This window comes from Cucurbita moschata, unplaced genomic scaffold (genome assembly GCF_002738365.1).
Source record: "Cucurbita moschata cultivar Rifu unplaced genomic scaffold, Cmos_1.0 Cmo_Scf00013, whole genome shotgun sequence".
Classification (NCBI taxonomy): Eukaryota; Viridiplantae; Streptophyta; class Magnoliopsida; order Cucurbitales; family Cucurbitaceae; genus Cucurbita; species Cucurbita moschata.
This window is the reverse complement of record NW_019268529.1, coordinates 1,356,504-1,371,007: the sequence shown is the minus strand read 5'-3', so window position 1 is coordinate 1,371,007 and position 14,504 is coordinate 1,356,504. Positions and strand designations below refer to the sequence as shown.

General features: G+C 34.5%; 1 protein-coding gene across 1 annotated transcript in view; it reads left to right on the top strand.

Moving 5' to 3' along the window:
* The first annotated feature begins 11,374 nt into the window (after window positions 1-11,374).
* LOC111451336 (glutathione S-transferase 2-like) overlaps window positions 11,375-14,504 on the top strand; it is a 5,256-nt gene continuing 2,126 nt past the window's right edge. The window contains 6 exon segments of the mRNA XM_023091714.1: window positions 11,375-11,489; window positions 11,586-11,642; window positions 13,173-13,258; window positions 13,345-13,416; window positions 13,660-13,713; window positions 13,842-13,917. Of these exon segments, the coding sequence (XP_022947482.1) occupies window positions 11,399-11,489; window positions 11,586-11,642; window positions 13,173-13,258; window positions 13,345-13,416; window positions 13,660-13,713; window positions 13,842-13,917 (436 nt within the window). The 5' untranslated portion in view covers window positions 11,375-11,398.

The window sequence follows — 14,504 nt, the reverse complement described above, 5'->3', positions numbered from 1 at the left end:
CGGTTACTCGATACACATAATGTGTAACTTTTACCACACTCATTGCATTAAAAAATCATAAGATGCATATACACCGTCTCAAAACATATATTTTTCATGACCAATAAAGCATGACAGGAAACAATATAAAACAATGCAGTAACAAACATATCAAACCGTATTTAGAAAAGCAAAACGGTTTAGTTTCAATAGGAACGTCTTTTATCTAGAGTTTTCCCTATAACAATCCCTATATGTCGGTCCTATTTTCACTTTCCCAACCCTTCCCTTTATTTGGTTTGACTATGGTCTCATAGAATCTCAAAATTAGTCTCTCCTTAATCAATGTTCGACTCCTTCTCTGAAGTACTCGAACAAATTACACCATTTGTTCGATACATGAATCACTTTTGACTACACCTTCGAGGCTCACAACTTCTTTGTTTGATATTTGAGAATTTTACTGTCATAACTAAGTTAAGGGCATGACTCTGATACCATGTTAAGAATCACGGACCTATACAATGACATGATATTGTCTACTCTGAGCATAAGTGGCTTTGCTTTAGACTTCCTCAAAAGGTCTCGTACTCGTACCAATAGAGATAGAGATGTATTCCTTACTTATAAACTCACGATTATTCTCTAAATTAGCGAACGTGGGCTCCCTCCTAACAATTCTCAACCGTGAAAAAAATTAGAATGCAAGATTCCAAAGGAAATGAGAAATTTTACATCTTAATAACCAAAATACATTGCCTTTAATGACAGAGGGAGGTAGGAAAAAGAGGAATCAGATCGGATGACATATCTAACAAACACAATACACGGCGGAGCCCCGGCGAACCGGAGGATCGGAGCTCTAGCTAGTCTTTGTTCCTGGAAGACGAACCGGCGGCGCTGGTAGCTGCCTTTATGATGCCGCTCAGAACTCCGCCCCTCGGCTGTGGATATTTGGGCGAATAAAACGGGCCTGGGTACACGCTCCGATCGCCGGAGTTCTTTCCGCCGCCACTTTTCTCTTTTCCCGTTTGCCTCTCACCTCCCTGATTCATCGCGTTTCGATTTTGGATGAAAGAAAATGAGCTGGGGGATTAAATAATTGGGCCGTTCATTAGGTGAAATTGTAGTTACCTCACAGTCCAATGATCCAGTGACGCGTGTACAAAAATGACGCTCTTGGTTGGCCCCGTATGACGTGTGTGTTGTCAGTGATCCAGTAGGTTAGTGAACCCCGAGTTTGATGTATATGTGTGTTTTTTTTTTTTCTTTTTATTTCTTTTAGAATATTCAATATTATTATTATTATTTTAAAAATATTAAAATAATCTAGCTGGCCCTATTGTGAGGATATGATTGTTGGCCAAGTTGGATAAGGTTCAATACTAAAAATTGACACGTTTTATCCATAATAAGAGTTTTAAATAATTTGTTGATGAAAATTAGAAGATGATTAAGATTTTCATAGAGATCGAAACTCGAGTGCCAAATTTGCAAGTGAATCGAGGGAGTTGGAGCAAATTATCTTACGGACTTGATTTAAATAGGTTGTAGAAGAGTGTTAGGAAACCAATTTGGAAGATATATCATTTAGGAATCTAATTGTGTCTTTCGTTCCAAATTGAGTAAATTTTTTGGTTTTCGGTTAAACTCTCTTCGATTAGCTGACCATTCTGGATTAAACTTATATAAGTCGATTCATTTTGATGTTATGAGTGGAACTGTTGAAGAGATCATGATCAATCGACGACGATCAATGGAGCTGAAAACAAACCAAACGTGTATATTAATTGAAGGTGGACCAGTTCAAGAACCCGTTTACGGTTGATTGGCTTGTTGTGGGGCTATTTTGATTCATTTTGTTAATTAATTTGGATTGTATTAATAAAAATTTCTTTGTTAAGAAAATGACCTAAAATTGGGATTGTATTAATAAAAATTTCTTTGGAACAAAAGGGCAAAATTGTTAAGAAAATGACCTAAAATTGAGGTAAGCAACATGTCATAAATATTTTCAAAAATTGGATTGATATGATTCAAATCCACCCTCAAGTTGACTCGTATTTTCAAATTATGACTTTATCGTTACAAAACGTTAGGGCCATATTGTCCTCCTGCCCTGGTCACATTGCCAAATTTTTTTGGAAACATGATTAAGACCATATCGTCACGAAATATTATGGGCCATATTACCACGTTTTTCTAAGTTTTATTTATTATGGATAGATACATGCATCAAGTTTTGTTAACTGTACATGATAAAAATTGTTTTGATCATTTACGATGATTTTTTATGACTATCATCATTTCACCAAAATCATGACGTGAATCACATACATGCATCATAAAAACACCACAATACTACTAGAGTTTCATAATCATAACACTCATCATACTCATAAAGAATTTCATAAAATTATAACTATATTGTCACGTCTAATAAAGAATTTCATAGAATTGTGGCTATATTACACCAACATCAGGACCATATCGTTACCTCTTTGTATTCTAATTATCATGGCTGGTAAACACACACATTTGCCACGGGTTTATATGGAAGAATAATGAAGATAAGGAGCTGGTCTTGGTGAGGGAAGAACTTCAGGAATTGTTCATGCGTTATGTGTCAAACCAAGAAAACTAAGAACATCCGGAATCGCTCATGAGATAAGATACATTGTTTAGAAAATCTACGGCACTAGAAATGAGTGAACCACCACCAAACTCAGAAGGGGTTTGGGAACAAGAAAAGAGTCGTTCAGAACTTCGAGACATTGCCAAAACTCAGATAGTGTTAAAACTAGGCTCGAACTTTCTAAAGCCTAGAGAAGAAGTTTGTGGTAACTTACTAGGTTAAAAATATACTGAGAGCTTACAAGTAGATGGGTTAACGAGTATTTTTGTACTTACCCATTTCCTCATTTCTTTTTCGTGTTATTCCAGAGGTTTTTCTTATTCGGTTTGAAATTGTATTCCAAACCTATTTTACGTTTATAATAAATTCGAACAATATCAACTTATAACTATATTTCGTTTTATTTTTAATTGTGGAAATTTTACCAAATTTTTATTAATTTATTTATTTATTTATTTATTTTGGTTTTTGTCTTTTTAATTATGGTTGGAGATTTAAAACATCGAAAATAGAGAAGCACCAAATTGGAGACCAAGGTTTGAAGTATGAAAGCTAAACGTGGGAGGCAGCTGGAAGATTAGTTGAATTCAAAAGTTGGAAACAAGACATTGGTGTGTCTCTTGTGTCGATTATTCGTTGACCAATTCCATTTTTGAGAAAGAGGAGCCGCCATGAAATGTCATCCATATTATGTTGAGGATTATTGGGATTGGGAGTGTCCCACATTGGTTAATTTAGTGGAAGATCATGGGTTTATAAGTGAGGAATACTATCTTCATTGGTATGAGGCCTTTTGGGGAAGCCCAAAGCAAAGCCATGAGAGCTTATGCTCAAAGTGGACAATATCATACCATTGTGGAGAGTCGTGATTCCTAACATATTATTCCCTACATCTATTATCGTACCTATGATTGACCTTACGCTCTACTTTCATTTTCATCGGCCGCTTCTATATCATAGAGTCTGTAAACTTTTGACTCTTCACTAGCTCTCAGCAAAACATAACTCAAACTCTTATCATCTAGCTTAGTTCTCCGAGCTGCCTCCTCTTTTTGTTTCTGAATCAACTCGAGCTCACAATATTGTTCTTCTTCTTTATGCTGCAGCTCCAGAACTAATCGTCACTGAGCTTTTTTTTTACTGAGCTTGTTCTTCTTTTTGTCTTGTATCAGTAAGAGCGGCTTCTTTCTCTTTCTCAAGCTGCACATCAACATCATCAAACAACTTCTTGCGATCTTCCTCTATTCGCCTCTGTATTTCTAATTTAGTCTCTTCAGAGTTTAGCCTTTCTTCAACATTCTTCTGAATTAGTTCTTCCATCCTCCTAGCTGCATCTTCTTCTAACTTCTTCAACTCTACTTCACGCTTTTTCTTCTCTTCTTCCTCTTTCTTAAGCTTCTTTTTGCGTTGGTGGCTGAGGGAACTTGAACGGCTGCTTCTCCTGGAACGGGTAGTGGAATGATAGGGGGAAGGACTTGTGTCCCTTCTGCTTCTCCGACTATGGCGATAGGAATTGGAGCGGTGAGTGTACGACAGAGACCTTGAACCACTTCTCCCCATAAGTTTCAATTGAGTTTGAACAGCTGCTACAGGCTGAGATATAGCATGCAATACGAACATTCGATTCAAAGACATCTTTGTCTCCATGATTAAGCCTCTCTCAGGATGAAACACCTTGCATGTTCCATTTTGAAACAAAATGCTAAGCCCATTTGCTTGCAATTTCCCAATACTCATCAGATTGTTCTTTAGCTTTGGCACATAGAACACTCCTGTGATTATCAGTATGATTCCATTCACTTGGAGCCGTACATTACCCTTTCCCATTACATCCATGCTTGAGTTGTTGCCCAGCTTCACTGAATCTCTGAAACTTCCATCAAAATCTGAAAAAATATTTCTTTTTCCCACACATATGATTGCTACGTCTCGAGTCAAGAAACCACATATCTTCTCTATTGGCCTTATTCATATTCACGTAAGCCATCAGCGACATCTCTTCTTGAGTCTCGCATAGTTTGTCTCCTTCTCCTTGCTTTGACATTCCCATTGAAAATGTCCTAGCTTGTGACAGTTATAGCACTCCATTGTGGCCTTGTTGAAGTTTGTCTACCTCGTCTGGTATTGCTTTGACATTCCCATTGAAAATGTCCTAGCTTGTGACAGTTATAGCACTCCACTATGGCATTGTTGAAAGTTTGTCTGCCTCGTCCCCTTCCTCTACCTCTAAAGCTTCCACAACCTTGACTCCTTCCTCCAGCAGACTGCACAAATGGACTCTCCATCGACATACTTTTATTATGACACACGTAGAAGACTGTTGCTTCTAGTAGTTTAGGGCATGGCTCTGATACCAAATGTTAGGAACAGAAAAAGAAAACTAGAAAGATAAGAAGAATTGGGAGAAATCTCACGTTATATTGAACAATGAAATTTGCTATTATATAGCGTTACAGAATCAAATCTGATATGACTAAATCAAATCTGACTAAATCAAATCTGGCATGGCGAGTAAGCTATGATTGCCAACGACACCCCTTGACTTGAGATGCCATCAAGACATGTGGGCTATATTAAATCAGGAACTAAGATGAAAAATGAGATGCGACATTGCGTCTAGAGACCTTTGCTCCAAGTAGATGAAAGGTCAATCCAAATGACTTGGCCTAGTGTAGAGGTAAGTCAGTTGGGTCACAAATTATTGAATATGCATGTGCAGGTTCTATGTGTGGCCGAACAAGTTTAGATTATGCAAAAGTCATATTCGATTGGCGGAGAGAAACCTCGCTTAAGGTTCGACGAACCCACAAAATTGGCGAAAAATGAATATGCAACTTGGGTTACCCTCAAGGCTGGTCATGGATATCTCAAGATCATAATGCCACACAGTTGAAAATGTACAACCTTAGCACCCTATACACGCGCCTTTATAGACTCGACTGGGGTCTAACCTGTGACCCAGTCAACTGTTATATATATATATATATATATATATATATATATATATATATATATATATATATATAAAATTTGAATGAATGGAATGAGTCTTAGACTTTTAAATAGTCCAACTCATTAATCTATATATTTTAAATCAAAGGTAATGATAAATTTTTTTCTATACATCAAATAGAAAATAAAGCTTCATCTTTTCAATCGCTTTATGATATACCTATCAATATCGTCTTTGAGTACTTTTCAAACCATCCAAATCTTAAATGTTTTGAAAATTTATCGTTCGAAAAAGTATTGCATATCATACATCGATGCAATATTATACATTTTAAAGTTGTCAACATCAACCACGGGGAGATTTCGAATTGGTGTGTGGAAAGCCCATCTCCATACGGGAATTTAATTCATTTTTTAATTCGGGTTTTATTTTAATAATAATAATATAATTTAATTAAAAAAAGTTAGAAAAAATTAAAATTTTCTTCAATTTGGCCCTTCAATGAAACTCATGTATTCCGAATTTCATGTCTAATAACTCAAACAAACACATCTAAATGTATAAATAATATTTCTCGTGAAATAACTTAAAATCTAATATGAAAATTACTGAAGAATGATACAAATCATTTGATAAATGTAACTTTGGAGTAGGTCGAGAATAGATAGATGACCAAATAATTTAGGGTTTCTTCGGAGACATCGAGTTAGAGGGCGGAGATGTAGATTTAAGGATGTTATTCATGACTTGGCCTCTCACAGGGGGGTTGTTAGGCGTGAAGAAGGGCCCTGGATACATACCCCTCTCGCTCGAGTTTTTTTCGCAGCCTTTCTCATGTTCGTCCTCGTGCTCGTTCGACCTTTGCTTCTCATTTCCCCCATCCATCAATCTCTCTCTCTCTCTTCTGTTTTTTATTTGATAAAAACTTTGATATGGTTGAAGAAATTAGGAGAATATGGTTTATATAGAGAGAGATTAGTGATCATACAACCCTGCAAGTGCATCACAGTCCAATCATGTCATGCCACGTGGATAAAAATGACATATATTGTGGACCCCAAGTGATGTATTCGTTGAGGTAAGATTGGCGGCGATTTGAGTTTGGTGTTAAAAAAATCAGCCAAATATATGTTTCCAATCATTACTTCGATTTAATTAATTCATTTATATATATTTCTATTTAAAGAATAATATTTAATTAGTTTTGAGTTTTTTATTAAAATGTATAAATTAATATTTAATTATTTGTTGTATATTTATTTAAATTTTATTTATTGGTAATTGCATTTAAATTTTAAGGTCTAGTTTTGACAAGGTATTAATTGGACCTTAAACTAACCAAATTAGAAGGTTTAAGGTTAAAATTAACCCACCCAACTAACTAGGGTTGAGTTTTATTTATTTATTTTCAAAGGATTTATTCAATATGTGATCAGTCTAAGTAAACACCAAAGTCTTTTTATAATATATATTTTGTATTCAACGAATTTTGTCAAGATAAGCTTTGACACTCGGGTTGAAACACTCTTAGATCCAATTCAATTATTCGGGTTCTATATTTTTTGAACCCAAATGAACCTAACCCAACCCAATCAAACCCAAGTTTTCGTAACCTTAAATCCAAACCGTACAAGTTGGATTGAGAGGATCGAATTTTTCAAGTCATCGAGTTGTTCGAACCCCTCGATTGATTTTTTTTCTCTCTCTCTTCTCAAAGATTTGATGTGTTTTAATTAATTTTTGTATTATCTTTCGAACATTTTAAATAAATATTAAAAAAATATTAAATGTTGGACTAGTCAAGAATGAGGATAACAACTTATTGTATAATAATTTTAAATATCAAAATTGATTCTTTTACTATAAATTCAAAATATCCCAAATCTAAAAACAATATATGTTGGACCATGACGTGAAAATAAAGGTAAATTTATTATATGAGACGAAGAACATGACCTATAATAGAGAAAAAAATAAATGGTTCACGTGTGCGATGTTTGACACGCTGACTCTAATACTTAACCAGTATTTATATGAGAGTTTTGTCGGGTTTTCTCATTTTTAGTATGGATTTGATCCCTTTGAAGGCCTTCCATAGGCTTGGCTTTGTCTTCTTATTGAGGCCGGGGAGATGTCTAACATCCAAGCCTCAACGAGGTATTAAAATACTATAATTTTTCTTTAACGTTCAAATTTTCGAGATTTTATTGAAGGTGGTGTAGAACGGAAACTGGACTCAGAATCAAACACCTAAAAAATGGTCAAAAGTTAACCCGAAGAGGTATTTCGGCCATTGTGCCCTGTTTTAGAATCGAACACCTAAAAAATAGAGATTAGTGAAAAAATAAAGAAAAAAAGAAAGGCAGAAAAGGAAAGAGATGGGGAAAAAAAGGATAGAGAGAGGAGGGAAAGTTGTAGAGAGACGGGAGAGAACAGTAACCACCACCAACTCCGTCCCGACCATGAGAGGTCCAATTTCGATCAAACTTCCTTCACGAAAGTTTTCTCATAAACTTGAGGAGAAGTACTCTAAACCTTTGAATCATCCAAAACCATCAAAGAATGCAGAAGATCTGGAGGTAAGTTTTTGAATCATTTGTTCTTAGGTTTATTTTAGATTCACCAAGATTATTAGGATTTAAGTTCTAAAATTTAAGTATGTTAAACTAGGAAGTATTACGCTCATAATTCCTTAAGAAAGTTAGAATTGAATCAGATTGGAGGTGGCAATTCCGTCATTTGTCAAGATGTGTAAATATTAAACATTTGACTTATTTTCGACTCTGCTACCTGTCTATATTTATAAGGAAGAAGAAGGATGCATGTCACACTGTGGTAGGGACATGTGTCAAGCAGAGAGGCGAGCCGCTCGTGTGGCCGGAGGACGGACACGTGTTTATCTATCATTCGCTAGGGGTGTACATTCAACCCAACAACCCGATAACCCGGACCAACCCAACCCAAACTATAAGGGTTGCGTTGGGTTAGATTAGCATTTCGGGTAGAGTTGGGTTCATTTTTTCTGAACCCGAACTGAATCGATTCGGTTTCGGGTTCATGGGTAAAACTTTCGGGTTAGACCCGAGCCAAAAAAAAAAATACATAAAATATTGAGAACTTTTCTATATTAACGGGTTTGCCAGAGTGGTACTGAGGCCTATTCAAAGAAACTTACGCCCGGGTTTTATACCATACATACATACATATATATATATATATATATATATATATATTTTAATTTTCGAATTATTCACACATTTTATAATACTAATGTATTTATTATCGGTTTGTTGCTACATTTTATATATATATATATTTTTCTTTTTTTTAATTTTTGAGTTATTCATACATTTTATAATATATTATACTAAATTTAAATACTAATGTATTTATTATCTATTTGCTACATTATCATATCACAACTTTATATATTTTATTTTTTCTAATAGTTTAGACTCACGTATAAATAAACATATTTCAATTAAAATATATTTATATTTCTTTTTATTTTTGTTATATATCATACTTTTGAATTAATTATTTTTATTATTTATTTAATTTTATAATCTTTATATATTTTATTTTTTCTAATAGTTTAAGCCTCTAATCACGTATAAATAAACATATTTCATTTAAAATATATTTATATATTTTTTATTTTTGTTATATACCATACTTTTGAACTAATTATTTTTATTGTTTATTTAATTTTATAATCTATCTTTATATTTATGTTACTATAACTAATTTTCAAAAAATATCGGTATTTAGTTATTTTTAGTTTTATGATAATGTTGAACTATGTTAATATTTTACAATTTTCGCTCGTTGTTTTTTTATTGAATTTATTTATTTATTTATTTATTTTTGTCAATAATTATAGATTGATTTGTGTTTGTATGTGAATTTTTAATATATTTTATCTAAGATTGTATCCGAATAATTATAATTTTCAAGAAATATCGGTATTTAGTTATTTTTAGTTTTATGATAATGTTGAACTATGTTAATATGTTACAATTTTCGTTCGTTGTTTTTTTATTGAATTTTACAATTTTCGCTCTTTTTTTTTTGTTTTTTTGTCAATAATTATAAATTGATTTGTGTTTGTATGTGAATTTTTAAAATATTTTATCTAAGATTGTATTCTAATAATTATAAATTGTAGATAAATAAAACTTTAAAAAAAAAATTGATAACCGAACCCGGACCCAACCCGAACATAACCCGAAAATAGAGGGTTGGGTTGAGTTGGGTTGTAAAAAGTTTCGGGTTGGGTTGGATTACCAATTCAACCAACCCAAACTTTTGGGTTGGGTCAAAAAAATCCTCCAACCCGACCCAACCCGGACCATGTACACCCCTATCATTCGCATAAAGGAAAATCGACAAAAATACCAATTAGGTTGGATTTGAAGCCTGGCTGACCATGACCCGAAATTGAAAACCGAGTAACTCGTGTGCGACCCGGACTTCCCTAACCCGATCTGACACCCTCATCAACTTCTGTGGTGTGTCACTTTGGGAAAAAATGAAGGAATTTGTGTGCTTTAGGGATCGAGCTAATGTCGTCGAAGTCGAACGAGCCAATCAAAAGACGACATGTGTCCAGCGTCTATCGCAACTTCCTTACTGCGAGGTGCGTGTGCATGAATCCCCTCTGGACACGTGGAAAGCGCGTGGCAGGCATGTGAGAAATGATTCTTGACCCGTTTGGCCTCCCACTGGAGTGCTTTTTGTCCAATTTCAATACTAACCTTAATTTAGCTTGATTCCTACCAGCAAAATTTGAGGAGATTTGGAGCTTCCATCGAGCATAAATGTGAGCTACTTGTCTCTACGCCTGAACCTCAAAACACCCTTCATAGGCGTCATCTTCAAGAATACCTTGTCATTTACTATAAGCTCTAAATTACTCTACCTTACCTTGTTGTCCTAATTTTTTACATGGCCTCACTAGGTAGCTTGATTCAACTTTGGTCCTAAGAGCTCGAGCTCACTCACTTTATTCCAACATACCAGGCACCTGCATTGTTCCAACATATCAAGCACCTGCACCGTTCCCCAATATAGCCTTGTAGTGTCACGCTTGGAAACTGTTACTATAAATGAATTCCCTGAGGTGCAACTTAGAGTCCAAATTACTCAAGAAATCTATAGGCCGGCATATAGCATGTCTTCTAATGTTTGATTCGAACGTGAAAATCAATGGTAAAATCCAATTGGGTACCCAATCCTTTCTGAAGGCAATGTTTGAAATTAGATTAGACATAGGTGTCCTTTATCTGACACTATCAACCTTAGCACTCCATATAGTTTAACAATATCCTTCCCATATAGTTAGTGCTTTCGTCTATTAGAAAATCAGACATCTGCTCATGAACTCTACTAGAAGTCGTTAAGCCAACTGGAACCAAATCGAAGGAATAGCTAAGCGTGAGCTGCGACTAGAGCGAGTACGTGGAGGTGGATATGCGAGTTGGGTCAGGCAAGCGGGTGGCGCTCGAGTTAGGCTTTACACAACCGAAATACAAGTGGATATTCCATCTTAGAATTTATTCATGGACCCAATTCTTGAAAATGTTAAAACATTATTATGGTCTTAATTAGGTCACAAATGATTTTAGACAATTCCAAAATGGTCAAAGTCAAATCCCGACAAGGAAACCAAAAGTCAAATCCCGACAACGTTGGTCAATAAAGTTGGGTGAAATTGTGAGAAAGAATCGTCATTACATACCGCAAATATGAGTGATTTGATGAGGAGATAGGCATGTGGTTGAGTATTTAAGTGAAGCCTTCTTCATGTTTTGTTGTAAGAGGTTGAGAATATGGCGGCGGGTGAAGGATGTCCATTGAAGCTCTACTCCTACTACCTCAGCACTTGTGCTCAACGTGTTCGAATAGCTCTTAACTTAAAAGGTCTTTCATTTAATCCTTTTTTGGGATTGTTTTCTTCTTTTTTTTGGTTATGTTCTTACTGTTCTTCGCCTGTTTGTTTGGTTAATTTATGATCAGGGCTAAGGTTTGAGTACAAAGCTGTTGATCTTATGAAGGGAGAGCATTTGGGTCCTGGTATGTTTTTATCTTATGCTTCTAATCCTTTTATTCTTATGAAGCTTCCTCTGTTTTGGTTCAATATGGTACCAATTCAATTTTGTCCCAATTTTAATAGTTAGAGTAAACAACCAAATGGGTTTCGTGAAACATGATATCTAAGATCCCGAAAAACATTAGTTATAAGGGTCTGAAACTTCTCCCTAACAGACGTATTTTTAAAACTTTAAACAGATGTCCAAATGATTCTTTATAAGAGTGTGTTGGTAGAAATCACTAACTCTCACAATGGTACAATATCGTTCACTTTAAGCCTGAATTCTCGTGGCTTTGTTTTGTGCTTTCTCAAAAGGCCCCATAGTCAATATGGGACTCACTCCCAATAATCCATAACATGTGTAACCCTAGCAGAAGTGTTTTAGAAAACCGACAACATTATTTATAAGTGTAAAAATGTCTCCCCTAACGGATAGGTTTTAAAAATTTTGAGGGGAAGTCTGAATTAAAAGTTCAAAAAAGACGATATCGACTTAATTAGATGTTTGAGCGGTGGCCACGGTTGCTGGCCGGAAGTTTGTGTGTGGACGCCACGTAATAGGTATGTACAACGTTGGTTCTTCCAAAGCCAATTAGTTGTCGTCCACAGAAACTAGGTATAGCTGAACTGCTAACGTTTGGATAAACGATGTCGGCAGAAGTTGGATTATTGGCAACCACAAAAGCTGTTTGATGAAAATAAAATTAATTTTAGATCTTTGTTATTTTATTTTATTTTTTCATTAAAAACTGGTTGTACCCAAATAAAATTGGTACCAAATAGAAAATATTTTAAATTGCATGAAAGTAACATTTTGTGTTCCCAATTTAGATTAGGAATTGAAATCTAGATTTAGCATAGAATTCCAACATTTTTCGACCACGTCATCAAATTATTTTATTGGGAAGACCATTCTAAAAAACCAACACAGATCAGTATGTTTTGTCTTGGCTCACATGCATACTAATAAAGTTTTTAAGAAACAAAAAAATCTTTGAGAGTTGTTTCAAATAGAGTAGTTGGGTTCTCCGATAAAGCAAACGATTCATTCCGACAACTTTAGACCAGATTCACCATTTGAATTAGCCGATCTTACAAAATCGATCAAGTGGACTGGTTGGGAAGGAATTCTTAGTGGAGGAAAAAATCGTTGAGAGATAGATTCGACTAGTTGGTTAGGTTAGGACGAATGAACGGTTGTCCAACATGCTCCGAAGAAGATCGACCCTGAGAGTCAGTCCAGTCAGAAAGGGGAAGAGGTCACTTTTCTCAATGCACCTTAAGTAGCACATCGAGAGAAGTTGTCTCGCATGACGACGACGTTTCATTCTCCTGACACCTTAAAAGTGACGTTAGGAGAGGCGTTTTTCCTCACGTTTTGTAGCATCCCGAGATCAAATTACAGATCATTTCTCATTATTTGGTCCTTTTGAATTTATGTTTGAGTCATAAACAAAGTTGAAGCTAATTAATTTTCTTGGTTCTTTCCTTCTCGTTCTTGGGGTGCTTAGACTTTTTAAAGCTCAATCCCGTTGGCTTTGTACCTGCTCTCGTGGATGGCGATATCGTCATTGCCGACTCTTTTGCTATAATAATGGTTCGTCTTTAGATTTCGTATATGATAAACATATCTAATAAATCTTCTACTAGATCTTAAGTTTTTTGAGTTTCGAAATTTTACAGTATTTAGAGGAGAAGTATCCTCAACATCCTCTCTTGCCGAGTGATCTTTATAAAAGAGCTATCAATTACCAGGTATTCTGCACGTGTTAAATTTGTATATGAACATACCTTAACTCGTCAAAACATTATGTTTTTTCTTTCTAAGATTTGAAGGTTCAGTTCTGATATATTAGGAGAGCTGCTAACGATTCTTTTTTAATCAAAACTTAATTGATGTATGATTGAACAACTTGTTTAATAACACCGTCGTAACGTGTCTATTTCTTAGTATCGAAATAAGTTGACGTTATTGTATGGAACAATGAATATCCACAGGCTGCAAATATTGTTTCTTCAAGCATACAACCTCTTCAAAACCTAATTGTTGAGGTGAGTGATTAGTTGATGTGATGGTCTCTTATTGTATGTTTTCGTTATTTTTAAGGTTTGAAATCTTATGGATATTAATGTTTTCGTTATTTTTAAGGTTTGAAATCTTATGGATATTAATTTTACAGAATTACATTGAGGAAAAATGTGGTGTAGAGGACAAACTCTCTTGGGTTCATATGATCATTGGAAAAGGTTTTTTAGGTAAGTTTTTTTTTTTTTTTTGGCAGCAACGTTCGTTAAACTGTTAACTGTATTAAGTGTTTTATCCATTAAAGATTTTCAAAAGTATTTAACAAATCTATGAACTTTCAATTCGGTGTCTAATATCATAATCATTAAACTTTCAATATTGTGTTTAATAAATCTTCAAGAAACTCATAATTTTTAAAGTCAAAAGAAATCAACAAAAAAAACTCCAAAATTTTAGAGCTAAATTTTGTAATTTAACTCGACTTTTTTAACATAACATGTGATGTCCAACATTGGTCGGGAGGAGAACAAAATACCATTTGGATGTGAAAACCTTCTCCTAGCAGACGCGTTTTAAAACTTCAGGAGAAACCTGAAAGGGAAAGCCTAATATCTACTAGCAGTAGATTTGAGCCGTTACATAATATAACATTATTATATCATATTCAAAATGAACGAGTACACGTCTAAGTTTCTAAATATCATGAAATTGGATGGGGTTTTAAGTAATTTTTGAAAGTTTTTAATTATATTTTCTCCTTTTTTTTTTTTTTTTTTTTTTTTTTTTTTTTTTTTTTTTTTTTTTTTTTTTTTTTTTT